The following is a 22,626-nucleotide window of genomic DNA, read 5'->3' on the forward strand; positions in this document are numbered from 1 at the left end:
TCGGGCTAAGTCATCAAATCAGTCATCCAAATTTATTATTTAGATTTTTCCAACTTGAACAAATGAAATCCTATCACATGCTTAGACTACTTATAGTTCAGTTGACAATTCAAGTGTAGATTTTAATTATACTTACTTAGAGGGTTTCTTCCGAAATTAGTAAATAATTATATAAGCCCTATAACCTCGATCATGTAACACTGATCGCAAATCAGAATCGCTGACTGACTGACTGACTGACTGACTGACTGACTCAATGGCTGGCTGGCTAACTGGCTGGCTGACTGACTGACTGACTGACTGACTGACTGACTGACTGACTGACTGACTCAGTGGCTAGCTGGCTGGCTGGCTGGCTGACTGACTGACTGACTGACTGACTGACTGACTGACTGACTGACTGACTGACTGGCTAACTGACTACCTCCAGGCCAGTTGACTGAATGGCTGGCTGACTGACTGACTGACTGACTGACTGACTGACTGACTGACTGACTGACTGGCTAACTGACTACCTCCAGGCCAGTTGACTGAATGGCTGGCTGACTGACTGGCTGACTGACTGACTGACTGACTGGCCGACTGACTGACTGACTGACTGACTGACTGACTGACTGACTGACTGACTGACTGACTGACTGGTTAACTGGCGAGCTGGATGGCTGGCTGGACAGACAAATAACTAACTCGGGTCTTCAAAGGATTTTCTTAAGTTACAGAGTGGGTGTGATCACACAACTTGCACAAGGGTGGGGCTATTCAAAGGGCACACTATCCTCTCAATCACTATCATAAAGAACGAGACGATTCATACTTTCTAGCTGCCTTAGCAGATTCCTTCACTTCAAATCAACTGTCCACCCAGCCCTACCTTTGCAAGGTTTTGCAAGTCACTTATCTCTAGTATTATTACAGAAAGTAGTCCCAAAGAGTTTTATGTATGGGTACTCTGCATTTTATTTACATCTACTGTGGAGACAATATAATCATGGCTAATTTTATACAATATATTCCTTAACCTAATTATTGTTCAACGGTATAAGTAACATTCAAGAATGTTACCCGTTATTTCCCGAGAATGTTTTTCTAGTTTCTTAAATATTTAGTTGTAGATTGCTTATTTACAAACTCGACCACCCTGGGATCGAGTGAAACAGAAACTGCTATCGAGGACCACACTTAGACAGTGATGACGTAACCAAGGCTCGATAAGCAGTCCCAGTAGGCCAGCGGTAATTGCTCCAGCGCCAGTCGATGCTGCCGCATAGCCCAGAACGAATTCTCTGGACCTTGGATCCTCGATTTCGGAATAAATAGCCAGCATATTCACGTACATGACTCCAATTATCAGACCGCCGATGAAAGCGAGAATTAAAACAATTGAAACACTAGTCAAAAAGCGGAACCAAGCCGCGAATAAAAAGAAAACTAGAATAGAGACCTCCGCCGCGGCGAGAAACCATATTCTGCGGACGATAAGCTTCGGAGCCATGCTCGGCATCAGATACGACAGCACGATCAAATACGATCTACCGAACAGTTCACCAAACAGAAAAATAAAGATGTAGTACTGGTAGTGATCACGTGGAGGAAAAGGAGCGCTTGGGAACGCTATCGTGGTGATCACGGATTGGATGATCAGATATTCTGCAATCCATGCGCTGATTATAGAAGCAATGATCGGGTAGACTCGTTTGATAGCGGACAGTTTATCCTTCCAAGTCAAATGGTCATCTTTGAGCTCTTTCTCCTGCTCGTCCTCATCAACAGGGGAGTATTGGATGTCCTTGCGTGTGATTCCTGTGGCTCTGGGTTTCCCATCACGTGAGTGTTTTCTCTCCATTAACGCGTAAAAAATCAATAACAACACCAAACTCGCCGCCATGATTGAGATGGCAAGGGTTGGAGATAGGCACGCCCATGTTGTCATGGCTGTGGAACACAGAGAAAACGGGGCTGGTTAGTACTTTTGTCCTCTGGTGTTCAATGGGAGATTCAAGAGAGGTTGCGACCCAGGTAGGGTTACCTCTTTTTGCCTGAGAAAATCATCATACTTTTCAATTCCCTATCTCTGCTCCACTCCACACACCCCCTCCCTACATTTTATCCAATTGCTTTGATCTCCCACTGTTAGCGATGTCTCTAATCAGAACTGGTGTAATGGCCTGGAAGTGGTCCTCACGGCTAAGGTAAAACCCGGCTTAGCTTCTCGGTAACAGCAGGCAATTAGGTCCATCACTATACTTCCCAATATATTTCTCTAATGATATTAAACATTTTTACAACCATACTTACTTTAATTCTTAACTTTACCAGTTTTTTAAAAAAATTTCTAATTAGAGGATATTACACGGCGGGGCGAAAATATGAATTTTATTTTTGAGTGGTAAAATATTGTTATTAACACAAGAAAATAAAATTCATATCTTCAAGCCACCGTGTAATTTTCTTTTTTATCATATAGCCGAATTTATTGCTCGCCATTTTTTACCGACTGTTTGCACAAACAATCGTGAAAAAGCGAGAACTTACGTCGTCAAAACTAGTGAGGATATGGAAAATACTGAATTTTCTTCTTCGTCTTCTTCTTCTTCTTCTTCTTCTTCTTCTTCTTCTTCTTCTTCTTCTTCTTCTTCAACTGATAAGCATCGATTTTCTCCTGTCTCCGCTGGTGTCATGAGAGACTTGAGGCAAATCCGGCCGTCTGTCAACTGAGATTAATTGCCCATTCGATTTACCAATCTGCATATCATTTCCATTTTTTCAAGTTGGTTGACAGCCTCATTTGCACCTTGACTTGAAAACAGCTGCATTTTCAAACCCAAAATTTTATTTTACTCGATACAAAACCTTTAGTACAGGAAAACGGCATGCTGACTTTAGAAAGCGCAAAAAATATCGATGGTATACAGAAACGCATAAAATGTATTCAATCATAAACGAAAGGGAAAAAAAAGCTCCATTCACGCCTATTGTTAAAAGTCGATTCTGACTATGGAACTAAAAATGAATTATTATTGAATTATAGTTTGGTGATGAAAATACCTGTGTAATATAGCGGTGCTAGCGATATACCAGACCCCGTACCCGCTGAGAATGCGCTAACAGCCGTTTCTTGGTAGAACGAAGTCATGGCGATGAAAGACAGCTCCCCCAATCCAAAACCAAATGAAGACAGAGATATCCCCAATAATCTTGTTCCAACGTGGTTGGTGGTGACAACCATTATAAGCCCGGTGGCCTCGAGAAAGAATATTGCCAGGACTCGAGGGAAATACGGGACTCTTTGGATGAAATAAGGCGCTACCACTGTCACGATGAAATAAGGTCCAACATTGGCAACTAAGACAGCCGATGTGGGCACAAAAGTTCCGGCCAGAATGTCCTGAGCGCCTGATATTATGAGCGAGTAAATCGCATAGATCAGGAAGCCGAAAACGTAGAAGGCAACGACTGTTATCGGCTTTTCTTTCGTTTGATCAGTTTCTGATTCTTCTTCAAATAAATCCATTTCTTTCATTTCTACATGGTCTTTTGATCCTTTCATCATCCCGCTGTTTTTTCTTGGATATGTTGCTCGGCTAAAATGAAGAATTTCACGCGTGTGGCTTCTCTTTGAGTGAACTCTCAAGCTTTCATGTCGTTTGGGGTTCTCCGATAAGTCGCTACTTCCATGCACAGCACTAATTTAACGTCACCTGGGGGAAACAACATATATGTAAATTTGACAAAACCAAATACAATTTCTACTTATTTACATGCAGTATTTACTCCACCGCACTTACGTTTAATACACAAATGCGTCAAAAGAGGACGCAATTCAGGATTGAGATTTTAAAAGAAGCCACAAATCTTGAAACAAAACCAACCGCTGTCTCGCACGTTGATGAAATCTTCGTGCCATTAAATAACATAAAAAGCTGCTTCCCTCACTGTCCACTCTTATTGGCAGTTCCTGCTTGATGAATTAATTTTTCGTCTAAACAATTGTCTTACTTATCACGTGCAAGGAAGGACAAAAGTTTGATAATAACTACATTACATTCAACTCAGTGAAATGCGATTGGTAGGAGATTTGGCTGTGATGGACGCGTTACCTGCTATTTTTTCACATAAACTATTAAAACCACCTGCATCGGCCATTGATCTTTCGCTTTTCCTCTGGAAGCCTTTGACGACGCTTTGAAGTATTAAAAATTGTAAGTCCAAGCGTATTATAATCGTTATTTTAAATCGATTCCTTGCACAGGTTAGCAAGCGATCACGGCCCAGTCGAAGCATCGCCCAAAATTCCGCGTTTCCCGCGGGATAAGTTTACCAGGCGGGACGAAAGAACGTTTAGTAATAAATAATATTTAAACCAGGAGATTCTCTCACCGAAGTCAGTTATTTTCAGAAAGGTCCTGGGGAAAAAAAGCTGATAGATTAAGAAATAAAGAATTAAGAGCAGAAAACAATCAGAGATAAAAGCTAACAAGTAACAGAAGTAACAGCAAAAATGTTCTAAAATTGATTTAAAAATTTGCGTTTAAAAATCATAATGCTTTTTGCATTTCTTACATCTAAATCTGAGTCGTTCCAATCATTGATAGCTTGTTAATTTGTTTGCTGCTTTCCCCAGTTCCTTGTCACACCGGGTAGTCTTGTTATCTCTGTTCCGAGTCACACTGTAGTAATGAATATCCCTATCTGCTAAAAGGGCCATATTATGACAGGAGATATAGGGCCTCCACAGACGAGGCCAATTTTATATCGATAACGTTTCAGTTGCCGATAACACAAAGGTATCGATGAGAAAATATCTCGTGTGTAAATCAAGTTATCGACTACAAATGGGGAATAATAAAGTCGTAGACAACAAAGCATTTGTCCTTTTCTAAAGGAAAACCACTTTAATTTATTAGTTGTCGATAACAAACGCGGCAGTAACTGTTTTGTTATCGACAACTCACGTAGTTTTCTCCCCTCTGTGCGTAAGTGATCGATTTCTATTTTTGCAGCGACGTAAACGTTTTTTAAACGATTAGTTTTTTTTTTCTCTGCATGATGTACACATGCGCATTACAAGCAAGTTTCCAGGCTCCCTCCGAAAACACAGGTTATCGACAACTAACTTTTCGTGTGTGGAAACGTATTTCCGAACACTAATAGTTGTCGATTCAGTTAAGTTGTCGATTGAAAATCTGCCAGCAGAGGTTTCTTTCTGGCGAGTCTTTTGGCATGTACGAATTCGTTCGCGTCTTTAGTATTTCGCGTAGTACAAGCCGACTACACGAAATACTAGAGACGCGAACGACTTCCTACATGCCAAAAGACTCGCCAGAAAGAAACCTCTGCTAGCAGGGTAGATTGAAAACAGCCGTCGATAACAATTTGCCTCGTCTATGGAGGCCCTTATAAACGTACAGGCAACGATGAAAGAACCTGTACTGCTTCAAGGTAAGCCATCTCAAACTTGAAAGGACGTCGGTAGTAGATGATTGCAAAGGCCTACCAGGAATAACTCTGTCCCCCCTCCCCGCCAAACAATGTCGGCGTGAGAATAAGGTGGTGGTGGGGAGTGGAGACGAATGTCAAGAGTCAAATGATTTTATTCTTCTTTTACACTTCTAACTAAAAGTTGGCAATTTATAATTTTGAAAATATTCCTGTTGTTAAGTTTTGAACAACTAGTAGATTTATGCTAAAACAATTAGATTATTCGCTCTCGGTTTCTATCGCGTGATAGTTAATTCGGGCTTAGCCCTCATCAACTGTCACGCGATAGAAATTTCGAGCTCATAATCTAATTGTAAGCTATCGTTCACTTTGAGCGTGTTCAAACTCTTCATGATAGGTGATGATAGTTTTGATTCAGCTATCATTGACTATCATGCGCCGCTTGACCAGGGCTTTACTGAAACCGGATTAGTCAACTAGAAAGGCATTCATACTTCACCTCAAAAATGATGTTTCTCTGTGGAAGTTCCGTCCTGGACGATCGTTTCTACCTGCCACTCAAACTGTGATGCGTGATTATGCAGTAGCTCAATGCATCCATACAAATGAAAGGTTTACTTGCTCTCTCCATTTCGATTCGTCGGCTGCAGTTATCTTACTTCTCTCTTAAGAGTACCGCCGAAAGAATTTTTGAAAACATGCGTTTGTTTAGAATTCTGATCTAAGGGCAAAATGTTGAATGAAAAATGTGGTACGTGCATTCGTCATGTAATTGATTTATGTCACAATTCCAAATTGAGTTTCATTGTTTCGAATAGCGCGCGAGCCGTTTTCTAGCGTGGTGCTCAAATCATCAAATCATGATTTCGGTACAACAGAACACGCGGCTTTTGTTTAAAGGGCGGTGCCTCCTCATGTTAGTGCGTATACGATCTGCGCATTAAGGGATGGTCCGAGATACTCGTTAATTTTATTTATTTATTTATTTATTTATTTATTTATTTATTTTTATTAATTTTGCGTGAATCTCAGCAAGGCCTATATACTTGCAACGTCTTCTTATGCGGACCTTTGTTTTGCCGCTCGACTGTTTCATAATTCCGCGCTATCTCCTACAGGTTCTGAAGGGTAAGGGCCTGGCCTTTCTCTAACAGTTTAGGGCGTATCTCGTTGAACTTTGAACGTTAAACTTCACGTCCCACGTGAAGAGGAGAGACCTGGAACGAGGTTGATCTCTCTAAATTCCAGTGAACCGAATTACTTATCTATGCCAAGGTTCTTCTGGTGAAATCCACTTTCGTCTTTTCCGAGTTGCCAAATTTTGCAATTATTGTCAAGTCCTATTTTTTAATATGGCACTAGACGCAGATGAAGCATACCGGATTTGTTGGGATCGAGAGGCAGTCTCCTAAAAATATCCAGTGAAAGCAAGAGACTATGAGGTAAGAGAGTGAATCTCTGTGCCCCATGATAATTATTTTCAATCTTTTTTTAGTTCGCACCAGGCTATTTTGGGAAATTATAATCCGCCATTGAGTTTAAAATTAAATGACGTCACTCTAACTGACCAATAAGATGTCGACATTAAAATAGCAATGCAAGCAAAAATAGATTGAAAAAAATTTCATAGGAAGAGGGGCATGTATGGGGGATTCGCTCTCTTACCTCATAGTCTCTTGGTGAAAGTGACACCACAACATAAAAGATGTTTTTGTTGTTGTTGTTGTTTTTTTTTTTAGTCAGTGACACCGGAACTGCCGTGACTCCGAAAAAATAAATCCGAGTTCGCCCAACAGGAGATTAACTAACCTTCCGATCACTAGCTGAGTTCGAATGCTCTATCACTGAGCTATAGGAGACTCTTGGGAGTTTGGTCATAGACTCGACGCCTGTTGGGGGGAACTAGACCTCAACATCAAGCAAACTGAACATCACGACCTTTCGAAAAATTCCAACTGGCAGGGAGGCTTGCCAGTTGGCTTTGCACAAAGCGTGGCTGAAGATTTGGACAAGAGGAGCACTAAGAAATAGACCCATCTATAAAAGTAGGAGCGGGGGGGAGGGGCGGGGAAGAAGAAAAGGAAACGCCCCTCCACCCCCCCCCCCCCCCCGCTCCTACTTTTTTTGCTCCTCTTTGCCCAATGCCTTCGCGCGTCTTTTCGTGCTCAAAGGAAACGGAAACAACTGCTATGCGGGCTAGAAAAAAACAATTTCCTTAGAAGCAGGATCAACACAGTTAACTTTTCTAATAACAAAAGTAACTAAGGCTGCTATTCCTGTTAGACCAGTAAAATATCTTTGTCTATTGACAAGATGAGGAAAACGCATCCAGTGAATGTGATCTTGTAAAACAGGAATCAGTGTTATTCTCAACCATCGTACAGTGCTCGAGTAAGAGGGGCTCTATGTAAAGACCCAACAGCGCACAAGCAAGTACTCCGCCATTAGTAGCCACAGTAACGTACCCCATGACGAACTCCTGAAAATGGCCCTCGAACCTATCCCTGAAGAATGCCAATGCGTTGATAAAGAAAGCGCCGACCTCTAGGCCGCTGATAAATGTTAACAGTAAAACGACCCATACACTCGGAAGAAATCGGTACCAGGTCGCCAGGATAAAAAACACAAGGAATACGATTTGAATTATCGCCAAAAGCCATAAATATGGGAACTTTGCCTTCTCGGCCCATTCAGCTTTGATATAGGATAATAACACGAGGTGGCACCTTCCCGTCATCTCACCCACAGTGAATGCGACCATGTAGTACTGATAGTGGTCACGTGGGCTGAAGGGAGCGTTGGAGAATGCCAGAGTTGTTATGACGGATTGCACGTTCAAGTATTCCGAGAACCATGCCATATAAATTGGGATCAGATAAGGAAACATCCGCCATATTACCACAAACTTTTCACGAGAAGACAGGAAATCAGATCTTGCGTTTGAATCGTCTTTCTCTGAGTTGTCACATATATGGTCTGTCGAAAAAGTTTAAAAGATTTTCACTAACCTAAAGAGGCAGTGTCACCAATTTTGAGTGTCACTTTGAACAACCAAAAAACATAGTTGTATCGATGGAGACATTAAAATAAAAGTTCAGTGTAGTTAACGATTACACTACCAGCGTACAGAAACTACTATTACCTTTGCCTTCGGCTGGTCACGATGGAAATGGAATACAACAATATTTTCAAGTTCTTCCTGATTATTTTAGAGAATTAGCTTAAAACTGATTATTATAGTTCATTCTTCTTCGGATCAATCCCTTAATATTTTCCTCCCGATGATCTAAGAGCAATTTTGTGTTAAAGAAAAGATTCTTTGTCAAATGTTTGAGCAGTTTTGACCCTAGCAACACAAAATTGCCGTGGCAGTGCGCCTTTAACTACAGCATAGAGTTGTTGCTAGGGGATTTTTAGGGATGATATTTTGTGATACTCTGTCTTTTAGTGTTTTGTGGCACTTTATTGGTAAAATGTATGATGGTGAATAGTCTCCTTCGCAGCCGTTATTACGGTTGTCACGCAACGCTCTTCCCCACTGGGGAGGAGCGTTGCGTGACAACCCTAATAACGGCTGCGAAGGAGCCTAGATGGTGAACAGGCGGATTTTAAAAATCGTCATTACACGAATGTAACTAGTGCCAGTCCCCAACCGCGCGGCAGAGAGAAAAAAATCGCTAAAACTAGGAGAGTTCTGATTTTTTTTTCATGAGTCGGAGGTATTTCAATTTGTTGGATTTTGCCCTCCTAACCGGGACCTAGACAGTGTTTGTAGCTACCATTGTGCACCTATATTTCTTTTACTTCTAGTCACGTGATTAGCAAGGAGTGAAGCATGTTTGTTTTTGCTTTTGTCAGTCGCCTGACTCTGTTGGACTCAGCTGGACTGTCTGGATGTATAAGCCTGATTATTGTTGTATTGTTGATTTACTTAGACCCGGAAACAGTCGGTGAGTACTTTGTACGTTCTAAGTTTTCGACGTTTCAAGTTATGTAGCGTGTGGGCTGCGTAATAGTGTTTTGTTGACCTTACGAGGTCACAACGGAAACAAAATACAATTTCGATTGTATTTCCAGTGCTGTGATTGGATGAAATGATGGCATCTCTGCAACACTCAAAACTATCACCTACCCAAGGTTTCTTGAGCTTTTCAGTAAGTAAGCATAATTGAATGGGAATGATTTCCAAAAATGGCGGCAGTAAAGCAGTTGTGGAATCAGAGGGCCATCAGAAAGAAAGAAGGCGCAAGGAGACAGGGATTATATGCAGAAACAAACACCTCGATGTCGGTGGAAAAGACTTCTAGCTTGGTGTTTTTCAACCAACTTCTCGGATTTTCGAAATGATAGCTAATAAAACACTTTTCCTATGGGTTTGATATATTTTCTTAACTTCTGAAGAGGAGCCATTTGTGACCCATTTGTTATCATGTCTAACTTGTACCTTTAGTGTCCACGGCAGTGTACTCGACTCCTGCATGTTTATCCGTTGGAAGAATGGAAGACTTTATATGTTTCTTATCCATGATGTAATAGCAGACAAAGATCAAAGGCAACCAGACCACCGAGATCAAAGCTGTAACGACTTTTGGTGAAACGCAGGCCCATGTTGTCATGGCTGCAAAACAAAATAAATGTAGTTTTCTTTACTGAGAACATGATTATTTATCTAGCTGTACGTTCCCCTGCACGTTGCCTCCTCTAAGTGACAGATGGGCTAGTCCACTGTTCCTCCTGGATGCTGTCATGAAGGTGGACTGCATTGAGGAAACTGAGACATGGATCAATACAGACCCAGTTATCAGGTACATAACCGGCTGATTCTCTCACTGGTGGGTCTAAATGTGATGAGTGGAGGGTCTGCACACCCCCCCCCCCCCCCCAATCTCCCTATGTTCTAGTTACATAACACAAAGAAAGACAATTTGCTGCAATAGCCCTTGTTTTTTAAGTACCTGTGAAATGGAAAGAATGAAAGAAATTGTCCATGCTCTCTTCAAGTACCTGGGTTGTTAGCCTTACTACTGCACAGACTGGGCAACAGATTTTGAAACGTGTTAAAGCATACTTACCAAGAGATACGTTAATGTTAAGATATTCAACTGTAGTGTGAACGTTAAAATAAAGGATTGTGCACGGTCACGGACCTTCCAACATACATTGCAGCACCATCGTCGGTTGTCATAGCAAGGCTTTAGAAGGCCCAGACGACATTTTGAAATTCCTACTGACAAGGATAAATCACCCACCTGTGTAATATAAGGGAGCAATTACAAAACCCAATCCCGTTCCTCCGGAATAGGCACTTAACGTCACTTCATGATAATTTGAAGTCAGAGCTAGAATCGATGGCTCGCCGACTGCTACTCCAAACCCAGCTATTCCAGCGCCAATTAATTTCCAATGAACGTGTTTGGCGAGCGCAAGAACAAGAATACCACCGATACTTGCCAAGCCAAGAGTAGTGATGCGAATAAAGTACGAAATTCGCTGCATGAAATAAGGCGCGATTAAACTCACTAAAAATTGAGGCAACGTAAGAGAGATGAGACCCAAGGAAGTTTGAATAAATGTTCCGGCTAAAATATCCTGAGCAGCAGCGATGACCAAATAAATTGTGCTGTTAATTATAATTCCAAACATAAAAAACGTCATCACCGTTCGCATCCGCTCACTTTCCAGTTGACCGCGCTCTTCCATTTCTGTCGTTTCTTTCACGTAGACCTTTAAATACCAAACGCTCCATGCAGTGAAAGCCAGCAACGCATCAGCTGAATCATTCGCTTGGTCATGAATTCCCTTCCATTAATTGCTGTCTATTTCCACTCGGCTTCATTCGGCAAGTCACGGTACTGCCTTTAACAAGAGTTCTATTCGAAGGTAAATACTCTGAAATCAGTGGAACTGATGTGCCCACTAGACAATTCCTGGTCACCTTTTGAAAATTAACTGCAAGCCTTCGATGTGAGGTCTTGTTGCAAGCTGGTGTTTCGTAATCGTGGGATACCGGTAGGGGAGAAAAGCTTTGTGCGCTTATCTTGAGAGAAAGAGCAACTCAGTTAGGAAGCGGGGCTAAGTGCAAAACGTTTCATATGAAAATTAGTTTTGTTTGCTTTTGAATGAAACTTATTTTCATAATTATGAAAAGCTTTGCACTTAGCCTATTTGCATCGCATGCACTGACAAGCGCGCCCCTGTTAACAGGAATAAAAGGGTCGTGAACCAGGTCAGCATAATGAATAACTGAGCTAAGAATGATAAACAACTCAGTTAGGTGAGGGAAAAAGGAGGAATGAGTTTGCGGAAAGGCATGTGGCATGGCTTGCGGAATGGCATAATTATGCGAAATACGAGATTTGCGGAATGACTTAAAGAAATAAATTAACTGAAGAGCGCGTCATGTTTTCGCGCCAATTTTATAAGAGCAGCAGTTTTTTCGATTTTGCGGACTCTAGCAGAATATTAAACAACCAAACAACAGATCGAGAATTAGGAAATAAAGACCTGGTATAGAACATGTCTGATCGCTGGTTAGTAAGTGAGAGTGAAGAAATCGAAGAAAGCTGTTAATAGTTTTTGCATTCTGATCAAGGAACTTTGAATAAATTAAATTTCTAGTTGACAAAAAGAACGTGGCAGCGAGTAGCCTGGACAAAAAACAACAGAAAACTGGAGAAATAACATCAGTCCAAGGCCAAAACTATTATGTGAGAAATTTTAAATTTAAACTCGGTCATTTTATCGGACTCTTTGACGATTACATAATGTAACGAACAAACAATTTGCAATTAGGGAAAGTTCATTTAATATGAAAAGGAAGGGGGTGGGCTATGAAGATACAGAATTATTTAACTGAAATAACTCAGGGCCCCCCTCCATTTTTTCGTTAAATTTTTAAAGCCTCTCTCATCAATGTGGCTGGAATTTCATAGCTTAATATTTGCGCTGACTAACATTATGGCCACCTTAATAATTGACTCCCAGATTATCACATTATGTGTGTACATGTACCTTCAACTGAACTATTAAACTAAAAAGCAATTTTTTAATCCAAGTTCAATATTCTAAAAATCAAGAGATAAAAATCCGGAAACCGTGAAGGGAATCTGGCAGCTCTTCTGCCAGATCCAGTAACCTTCCCAATAATCTCAGTATCAGAAAACTGTTCTTCTTCTGTTGAATCACGTCACTTTCAGGAATAATTCGGAACAAATTTCAGGTCAATCAAGATATTGCAAGTCTTGCAGCTAAACTGAGTTTGGAGAGCAATGATGGGTTCATGCTCAATATTACAGCGGTTACTAATAACACACGACCTATCGCCTTCAAAAGACTCCAATAAAGTTGCGTTTTTGCGGATGTCAATCATAGAAAAGCCGTTGAAATTATTTTGAATTCTGAGAACATTTCAAGGCAACAGAACCAAGAAATTGACAGTTTTATCTGCTAACGGGTGATAAACTTAATGAAAGTTGATTTCCAAGCCCGGTTATGGGTAGCACTAATCTGCGGAACTGCTGACCGCGGAACCGCGGAACCTAAAGAAATAACTAGTTTGTTTTTTTTTTTTTTTTGCAACTTACATACCAAGAATAAGGTTACAGCTGATTTCATTGCTGTGTATAGACCCAGATTTTTTTACATGATTCGACCAAGAGAAAATGAGATTTTCTCCTGATTCGACAGTATGATTCGACGGTCGTGATTCGACCGAGAGGTTACCAAGCTCAACGATGAACTCGCAAAATCATGAAGTTTCTTCACGAATACTTGAGGTGGCGGGTGATTTATCTCGATAAAGGAAACAGCCTATGTTCTTTTTACGAGTACTGCATTTGTTTCAAAAATCTGTAGATTGTATCGGCAACGTGGCGAGGTGAACCGAAAGAGAAGAAAAGGACGGCAAAGAATCTTGTCTTGTAAGCTCGTGTTTGATTTGTTTATGTTTGGTTTCAGTTGAACAATATCTTGAACAATATATGCTAGCATAAACTTTTCTTTGCCTGGTATTAGAACAGATAGAGAAAACAAAGTTTTAGAGGCGATGATAAGGAGCAAGTCGGAACTCTATATAGATGAATACCAAGACTGGTTTCACCCCGTTACAGGGACCCGGCTTAGCCGATTGCAACAATGTGTCGATCGATTCTGCGCCTTGGTTTTACGTAAGTCTAACTCATCATTTTTCCTACTGGCGACCACCCGCTGACCAGAAAGCCAGAGGACTCTGGGTACGAGATTGTGGCGTTTTCAGAGCTCCAGAGCCGATTTCCGAATCTCGGATGCGAGGGAAATGGGGCGAGAGCAAAACAAAGATGCAACGGGGGAGGGGAGGAGGGAAAAAACCGCACAAAAATACCTCTGTATTAATAGGCACTGTCCTTAATGTAAATGTTGAGTATCACTTCTTTACAATTGGGAGCATTTGCACAGTGGTCAGTTTAATGAGGCCTAATTGCTTCATGGCCTCGCTTGATCTCAAGGACCCTTACTATTCTGTACCGATAGTTGAAGAACACTGGTCTATTTGGAAAGGGACACTTTACCTTGCGTGCGTTTTTGGGACCAAAGCTTAGTTTCTACAATGCGTTTCATTCGCGCCGCTAAAATAACTACCAAACTGAATTGCATTAAATCAGTTATAAAGCAAAGAGTAAGTCAAGAAGTAAGACTCTTCGCTTTAAGTGACGAGTGGCCTAAAAGAGGAACAAAGTACAGTGAATATCTGGTTGTTAAATGTAGCTTTGATGGTTACGCCTTATGAATATAATTCAGTGCCAAGGCTAAGATGTCACGGTTCCTGATTTGCGTGACAATTGATCTTTCGGCTGTGTCCCATGATGCCTCCTTTGCACCCTTTTTTGTTTCGTAAGTGGCAAAAATCTCAGCATTTTAGATTGTGCTAATCGATACTGAACTGAGACACGTACCAGTGTAGAGATATTTCCTTACACAATAGTTATTCATGTTTTCGTGATAAATAAACTGCTTCAAAAATTTATTCACCCATGCGCACCTAAGCTCGAATTGATTTTAAAATTCTTAACGGCTATTTCGTTTGCTGTTCTAAGAACTGAAAGAACTTAAATTTGGAACGAAAGTTGGCTTCTGAAAACTTAGTCCGTGTACAAGTTTGCCAAGAGTTTGCCAGACAGTTTAGAAGTTTTATGGAAGTGTTTCGAAGCGATAAAATGAGAGTCAAGGTCCGTGCAAGTTTACGTCCAAGAGTTGTACAGTCAACACTGGTGAGAGATTAAAGGACTAGATCGGCGAAGTGTCTATCTAACGAGGAAAAAGGCTCCGATTTGGCTAGGACCTGTTAAGCCGAGGAAGCGGGTAGGCGATGTTCAATTAACAGTTGAATTGCAAAGTTAAACATTCGAATTCCAAATTGAAGAACTCATTTGCTGTCCATAGCCCGTTTTCATCATACTTCCAGCAAGCCACTGAATTTGCTTTGCCCTGCCGTTACAGCACGCAGTAACAATCAAATAGCTTAAGGTAAAGTAAAAAGATATGAACAAAGGAAGTCGGCCATTTTGAACGAATTTAAAACTTGTTCTTATCCTGAAGTGAATTCGAATTCGTTTTGAAAAACCCTTATCATTTCTTCATGTTTCTTATTGATGTTTGTTTACTCTGTAAATCGAATATAAAACTTCGTAAAAATAACTAAAGAGAATTGAGTGATGTGCAAATGAAAGTACTTTAGACCATTATTTATTTATTTATTTTTTTATTTATTTATTTATTTATTTATTTACCGAATAAGTCTCACTCTTAATAAAAACATTGTAGACTCAATTACAATATCAAAAAGATAATTAATATTAATATTCAGCGTTTACTAAATTTTATGGCAAGAAACTTAAGTCTATCAATAATGCGTTATTGGGAGGGCGGAATTGTCACAGATAGAGCACAGGAAAGGAAACGCCCCACCCCCCCGCTCCTACTTTTTTTGCTCCTCTTTGCCCAATGCCCTCGCGCGTCTTTTCGTGCTGAAAGGAAACGGAAACAACTGCTACGCAGGTTAGAAAAAAACAATTTCATCAGAAGCAGGATCAACACAGTTAACTTTTCTAATAACAAAAGTAACTAAGGCTGCTATTCCTGTTAGACCAGTAAAATATCTTTGTCTATTGACAAGATGAGGAAAACGCATCCAGTGAATGTGATCTTGTAAAACAGGAATCAGTGTTATTCTCAACCATCGTACAGTGCTCGAGTAAGAGGGGCTCTATGTAAAGACCCAACAGCGCACAAGCAAGTACGCCGCCATTAGTAGCCACAGTAACGTACCCCATGACGAACTCCTGAAAATGGCCCTCGAACCTATCCCTGAAGAATGCCAATGCGTTGATAAAGAAAGCGCCGACCTCTAGGCCGCTGATAAATGTTAACAGTAAAACGACCCATACACTCGGAAGAAATCGGTACCAGGTCGCCAGGATAAAAAACACAAGGAATACGATTTGAATTATCGCCAAAAGCCATAAATATGGGAACTTTGCCTTCTCGGCCCATTCAGCTTTGATATAGGATAATAACACGAGGTGGCACCTTCCCGTCATCTCACCCACAGTGAATGCGACCATGTAGTACTGATAGTGGTCACGTGGGCTGAAGGGAGCGTTGGAGAATGCCAGAGTTGTTATGACGGATTGCACGTTCAAGTATTCCGAGAACCATGCCATATAAATTGGGATCAGATAAGGAAACATCCGCCATATTACCACAAACTTTTCACGAGAAGACAGGAAATCAGATCTTGTGTTTGAATCGTCTTTCTCTGAGTTGTCACATATATGGTCTGTCGAAAAAGTTTAAAAGATTTTCACTAACCTAAAGAGGCAGTGTCACCAATTTTGAGTGTCACTTTGAACAACCAAAAAACATAGTTGTATCGATGGAGACATTAAAATAAAAGTTCAGTGTAGTTAACGATTACACTACCAGCGTACAGAAACTACTATTACCTTTGCCTTCGGCTGGTCACGATGGAAATGGAATACAACAATATTTTCAAGTTCTTCCTGATTATTTTAGAGAATTAGCTTAAAACTGATTATTATAGTTCATTCTTCTTCGGATAAATCCCTTAATATTTTCCTCCCGGTGATCTAAGAGCAATTTTGTGTTAAAGAAAAGATTCTTTGTCAAATGTTTGAGCAGTTTTGACCCTAGCAACACAAAATTGCCGTGGCAGTGCGCCTTTAACTACAGCATAGAGTTGTTGCTAGGCGATTTTTAGGGATGATATTTTGTGATACTCTGTCTTTTAGTGTTTTGTGGCACTTTATTGGTAAAATGTATGATGGTGAATAGTCTCCTTCGCAGCCGTTATAAGGGTCATCACGCAACGCTCCTCCCCCCTGGGGAGGAGCGTTGCGTGACAACCCTAAAAACGGCTGCGAAGGAGACTAGGTGGTAAACAGACGGATTTTAAAAATCGTCATCACGAATGTAACTAGTGCCAGTCCCCAACCGCGCGGCAGAGAGAAAAAATCGCTAAAACTAGGAGAGTTCTGATTTTTTTTTCATGAGTCGGAGGTATTTCAGTTTGTTGGATTTTTCCCTCCTAACCGGGACCTAGACAGTGTTTGTAGCTACCATTGCGCACCTATATTTCTTTTACTTCTAGTCACGTGATTAGCAAGGAGAGAAGCATGTTTGTTTTTGCTTTTGTCAGTCGCCTGACTCTGTTGGACTCAGCCGGACTGTCTGGATGCATAAGCCTGATTATTGTTGTATTGTTGATTTACTTAGACCCGGAAACAGTCGGTGAGTACTTTGTACGTTCTGAGTTTTCGACGTTTCAGGTTATGTAGCGTGTGGGCTGCGTAATAGTGTTTTGTTGACCTTACGAGGTCACAACGGAAACAAAATACAATTTCGATTGTATTTCCAGTGCTGTGATTGGATGAAATGATGGCATCCTAGCAACACTTAAAACTATCACCTACCCAGGGTTTCTAGAGCTTTTCAGAAAGTAAGCGTAATATTCAAAATGGCGGCAGTAAAGCAGTTGTTGAATCGGAGGGCCATCAAAAAGGAAGAATCGCAGGGAGACAGGGATTATATGCGAAAACAAACACCTCGATGTCGGTGGAAAAGACTTCTTGGTGCTTTTCAACCAACTTCACGGATTTTTGAAATGATAGCTAATAAAACACTTTTCCTATGGGTTTGATATATTTTCTTAACTTCTGAAGAGGAGCCATTTGTGACCCATTTGTTATCATATCTAACTTGTACCTTTAGTGTCCACGGCAGTGTACTCGACTCCTGCATGTTCATCCGTTGGAGGAATGGAAGACTTTATATGTTTCTTATCCATGACGTAATAGCAGACAAAGATCAAAGGCAACCAGGCCACCGAAATCAAAGCTGTAACTTTTGGTGAAACGCAGGCCCATGTTGTCATGGCTGCAAAACAAAATAAATGTAGTTTTCTTTACTGAAAACATAATTATTTATCTAGCTGTACGTTCCCCTGCACGTTGCCTCCTCTAAGTGACAGATGGGCTAGTCCACTGTTCCTCCTGGATGCTGTCATGAAGGTGGACTGCATTGAGGAAACTGAGACATGGATCAATACAGACCCAGTTATCAGGTACATAACCGGCTGATTCTCTCACTGGTGGGTCTAAATGTGATGAGTGGAGGGTCTGCACACCCCCCCCCCCCCCCCAATCTCCCTATGTTCTAGTTACATAACACAAAGAAAGACAATTTGCTGCAATAGCCCTTGTTTTTTAAGTACCTGTGAAATGGAAAGAATGAAAGAAATTGTCCATGCTCTCCTCAAGTACCTGGGTTGTCAGCCTTACTACTGCACAGACTGGGCAACAGATTTTGAAACGTGTTAAAGCATACTTACCAAGAGATACGTCAATGTTAACATATTCAACTGTAGTGTGAACGTTAAAATAAAGGATTGTGCACGGTCACGGACCTTCCAACATACATTGCAGCACCATCGTCGGTTGTCATAGCAAGGCTTTAGAAGGCCCAGACGACATTTTGAAATTCCTACTGACAAAGGATAAATCACCCACCTGTGTAATATAAGGGAGCAATTACAAAACCCAATCCCGTTCCTCCGGAATAGGCACTTAACGTCACTTCATGATAATTTGAAGTCAGAGCTAGAATCGATGGCTCGCCGACTGCTACTCCAAACCCAGCTATTCCAGCGCCAATTAATTTCCAATGAACGTGTTTGGCGAGCGCAAGAACAAGAATACCACCGATACTTGCCAAGCCAAGAGTAGTGATGCGAATAAAGTACGAAATTCGCTGCATGAAATAAGGCGCGATTAAACTCACTAAAAATTGAGGCAACGTAAGAGAGATGAGACCCAAGGAAGTTTGAATAAATGTTCCGGCTAAAATATCCTGAGCAGCAGCGATGACCAAATAAATTGTGCTGTTAATTATAATTCCAAACATAAAAAACGTCATCACCGTTCGCATCCGCTCACTTTCCAGTTGACCGCGCTCTTCCATTTCTGTCGTTTCTTTCACGTAGACCTTTAAATACCAAACGCTCCATGCAGTGAAAGCCAGCAACGCATCAGCTGAATCATTCGCTTGGTCATGAATTCTCTTCCATTAATTGCTGTCTATTTCCACTCGGCTTCATTCGGCAAGTCACGGTACTGCCTTTGACAAGAGTTCTATTCGAAGGTAAATACTCTGAAATCAGTGGAACTGATGTGCCCACTAGACAATTCCTGGTCACCTTTTGAAAATTAACTGCAAGCCTTCGATGTGAGGTCTTGTTGCAAGCTGGTGTTTCGTAATCGTGGGATACCGGTAGGGGAGAAAAGCTTTGTGCGCTTATCTTGAGAGAAAGAGCAACTCAGTTAGGAAGCGGGGCTAAGTGCAAAACGTTTCATATGAAAATTAGTTTTGTTTGCTTTTGAATGAAACTTATTTTCATAATTATGAAAAGCTTTGCACTTAGCCTATTTGCATCGCATGCACTGACAAGCGCGCCCCTGTTGACAGGAATAAAAGGGTCGTGAACCAGGTCAGCATAATGAATAACTGAGCTAAGAATGATAAACAACTCAGTTAGGTGAGGGAAAAAGGAGGAATGAGTTTGCGGAAAGGCATGTGGCATGGCTTGCGGAATGGCATAATTATGCGAAATACGAGATTTGCGGAATGACTTAAAGAAATAAATTAACTGAAGAGCGCGTCATGTTTTCGCGCCAATTTTATAAGAGCAGCAGTTTTTTCGATTTTGCGGACTCTAGCAGAATATTAAACAACCAAACAACAGATCGAGAATTAGGAAATAAAGACCTGGTATAGAACATGTCTGATCGCTGGTTAGTAAGTGAGAGTGAAGAAATCGAAGAAAGCTGTTAATAGTTTTTGCATTCTGATCAAGGAACTTTGAATAAATTAAATTTCTAGTTGACAAAAAGAACGTGGCAGCGAGTAGCCTGGACAAAAAACAACAGAAAACTAGAGAAATAACATCAGTCCAAGGCCAAAACTATTATGTGAGAAATTTTAAATTTAAACTCGGTCATTTTATCGGACTCTTTGACGATTACATAATGTAACGAACAAACAATTTGCAATTAGGGAAAGTTCATTTAATATGAAAAGGAAGGGGGTGGGCTATGAAGATACAGAATTATTTAACTGAAATAACTCAGGGCCCCCCTCCATTTTTTAATTAAATTTTTAAAGCCCCCCTCATCAATGTGGCTGGAATTTCATAGCTTAATATTTGCGCTGACTAACATTATGGCCACCTTAATAATTGACTCCCAGATTATCACATTATGTGTGTACATGTACCTTCAACTGAACTATTAAACTAAAAAGCAATTTTTTAATCCAAGTGCAATATTCTAAAAATCAAGAGATAAAAATCCGGAAACCGTGAAGGGAATCTGGCAGCTCTTCTGCCAGATCCAGTAACCTTCCCAATAATCTCAGTATCAGAAAACTGTTCTTCTTCTGTTGAATCACGTCACTTTCAGGAATAATTCGGAACACTGAAATGTCAGGTCAATCAAGATATTGCAAGTCTTGCAGCTAAACTGAGTTTGGAGAGCAATGATGGGTTCATGCTCAATATTACAGCGGTTACTAATAACACACGACCTATCGCCTTCAAAAGACTCCAATAAAGTTGCGTTTTTGCGGATGTCAATCATAGAAAAGCCGTTGAAATTATTTTGAATTCTGAGAACATTTCAAGGCAACAGAACCAAGAAATTGACAGTTTTATCTGCTAACGGGTGATAAACTTAATGAAAGTTGATTTCCAAGCCCGGTTATGGGTAGCACTAATCTGCGGAACTGCTGACCGCGGAACCGCGGAACCTAAAGAAATAACTAGTTTGTTTTTTTTTTTTTTTTTTTTTGCAACTTACATACCAAGAATAAGGTTACAGCTGATTTCATTGCTGTGTATAGACCCGGATTTTTTTACATGATTCGACCAAGAGAAAATGAGATTTTCTCCTGATTCGACAGTATGATTCGACGGTCGTGATTCGACCGAGAGGTTACCAAGCTCAACGATGAACTCGCAAAATCATGAAGTTTCTTCACGAATACTTGAGGTGGCGGGTGATTTATCTCGATAAAGGAAACAGCCTATGTTCTTTTTACGAGTACTGCATTTGTTTCAAAAATCTGTAGATTGTATCGGCAACGTGGCGAGGTGAAACGAAAGAGAAGAAAAGGACGGCAAAGAATCTTGTCTTGTAAGCTCGTGTTTGATTTGTTTATGTTTGGTTTCAGTTGAACAATATCTTGAACAATATATGCTAGCATAAACTTTTCTTTGCCTGGTATTAGAACAGATAGAGAAAACAAAGTTTTAGAGGCGATGATAAGGAGCAAGTCGGAACTCTATATAGATGAATACCAAGACTGGTTTCACCCCGTTACAGGGACCCGGCTTAGCCGATTGCAACAATGTGTCGATCGATTCTGCGCCTTGGTTTTACGTAAGTCTAACTCATCATTTTTCCTACTGGCGACCACCCGCTGACCAGAAAGCCAGAGGACTCTGGGTACGAGATTGTGGCGTTTTCAGAGCTCCAGAGCCGATTTCCGAATCTCGGATGCGAGGGAAATGGGGCGAGAGCAAAACAAAGATGCAACGGGGGAGGGGAGGAGGGAAAAAACCGCACAAAAATACCTCTGTATTAATAGGCACTGTCCTTAATGTAAATGTTGAGTATCACTTCTTTACAATTGGGAGCATTAGCACAGTGGTCAGTTTAATGAGGCCTAATTGCTTCATGGCCTCGCTTGATCTCAAGGACCCTTACTATTCTGTACCGATAGTTGAAGAACACTGGTCTATTTGGAAAGGGACACTTTACCTTGCGTGCGTTTTTGGGACCAAAGCTTAGTTTCTACAATGCGTTTCATTCGCGCCGCTAAAATAACTACCAAACTGAATTGCATTAAATCAGTTATAAAGCAAAGAGTAAGTCAAGAAGTAAGACTCTTCGCTGTAAGTGACGAGTGGCCTAAAAGAGGAACAAAGTACAGTGAATATCTGGTTGTTAAATGTAGCTTTGATGGTTACGCCTTATGAATATAATTCAGTGCCAAGGCTAAGATGTCACGGTTCCTGATTTGCGTGACAATTGATCTTTCGGCTGTGTCCCATGATGCCTCCTTTGCACCCTTTTTTGTTTCGTAAGTGGCAAAAATCTCAGCATTTTAGATTGTGCTAATCGATACTGAACTGAGACACGTACCAGTGTAGAGATATTTCCTTACACAATAGTTATTCATGTTTTCGTTATAAATAAACTGCTTCAAAAATTTATTCACCCATGCGCACCTAAGCTCGAATTGATTTTAAAATTCTTAACGGCTATTTCGTTTGCTGTTCTAAGAACTGAAAGAACTTAAATTTGGAACGAAAGTTGGCTTCTGAAAACTTAGTCCGTGTACAAGTTTGCCAAGAGTTTGCCAGACAGTTTAGAAGTTTTATGGAAGTGTTTCGAAGCGATAAAATGAGAGTCAAGGTCCGTGCAAGTTTACGTCCAAGAGTTGTACAGTCAACACTGGTGAGAGATTAAAGGACTAGATCGGCGAAGTGTCTATCTAACGAGGAAAAAGGCTCCGATTTGGCTAGGACCTGTTAAGCCGAGGAAGCGGGTAGGCGATGTTCAATTAACAGTTGAATTG

The 22,626-nt window shown here is 40.8% G+C and overlaps 3 protein-coding genes and 1 long non-coding RNA gene across 7 annotated transcripts in view; 1 reads left to right on the forward strand and 3 right to left on the reverse strand.

Moving 5' to 3' along the window:
- Positions 1 to 22,626, forward strand: part of LOC146479190 (uncharacterized) — a 203,616-nt gene that overhangs the window by 6,321 nt on the left and 174,669 nt on the right. The window lies entirely within an intron of this gene.
- LOC146479192 (uncharacterized) lies at positions 26 to 6,202 on the reverse strand. 4 transcript variants are annotated; one of them, XM_085111447.1, is made up of 3 exons: positions 5,939 to 6,202; positions 3,046 to 3,698; positions 26 to 1,932 (listed from the first exon to the last, which is right to left on the reverse strand). In XM_085111447.1, exons 2-3 carry the CDS (start codon positions 3,548 to 3,550, stop codon positions 1,118 to 1,120), a joined length of 1,320 nt encoding a protein of 439 aa, XP_084967573.1. In that variant the 5' UTR covers positions 3,551 to 3,698; positions 5,939 to 6,202; the 3' UTR covers positions 26 to 1,117. The 4 variants fall into 4 exon arrangements, with proteins under 4 accessions (XP_084967573.1, XP_084967576.1, XP_084967575.1 ...); XM_085111450.1 differs by lacking the exon at positions 5,939 to 6,202 and adding an exon at positions 4,378 to 4,401; XM_085111449.1 differs by lacking the exon at positions 5,939 to 6,202 and adding an exon at positions 3,870 to 4,323.
- Positions 7,713 to 11,139, reverse strand: LOC146479193 (uncharacterized). Its single transcript, XM_085111098.1, has 3 exons — positions 10,689 to 11,139; positions 9,884 to 10,057; positions 7,713 to 8,415 (listed from the first exon to the last, which is right to left on the reverse strand). The coding sequence occupies exons 1-3, from the start codon at positions 11,137 to 11,139 to the stop codon at positions 7,742 to 7,744; spliced, it is 1,299 nt and encodes a 432-aa protein (XP_084967224.1). The 3' UTR covers positions 7,713 to 7,741.
- LOC146479194 (uncharacterized) lies at positions 15,550 to 18,981 on the reverse strand. The gene is made up of 3 exons (XM_085111168.1): positions 18,501 to 18,981; positions 17,698 to 17,868; positions 15,550 to 16,252 (listed from the first exon to the last, which is right to left on the reverse strand). Exons 1-3 carry the CDS (start codon positions 18,949 to 18,951, stop codon positions 15,579 to 15,581), a joined length of 1,296 nt encoding a protein of 431 aa, XP_084967294.1. The 5' UTR covers positions 18,952 to 18,981; the 3' UTR covers positions 15,550 to 15,578.

The sequence above is a fragment of the Pavona decussata genome, unplaced genomic scaffold (assembly GCF_977016875.1).
Source record: "Pavona decussata unplaced genomic scaffold, jaPavDecu1.1 SCAFFOLD_61, whole genome shotgun sequence".
Taxonomy (NCBI): domain Eukaryota; kingdom Metazoa; phylum Cnidaria; class Anthozoa; order Scleractinia; family Agariciidae; genus Pavona; species Pavona decussata.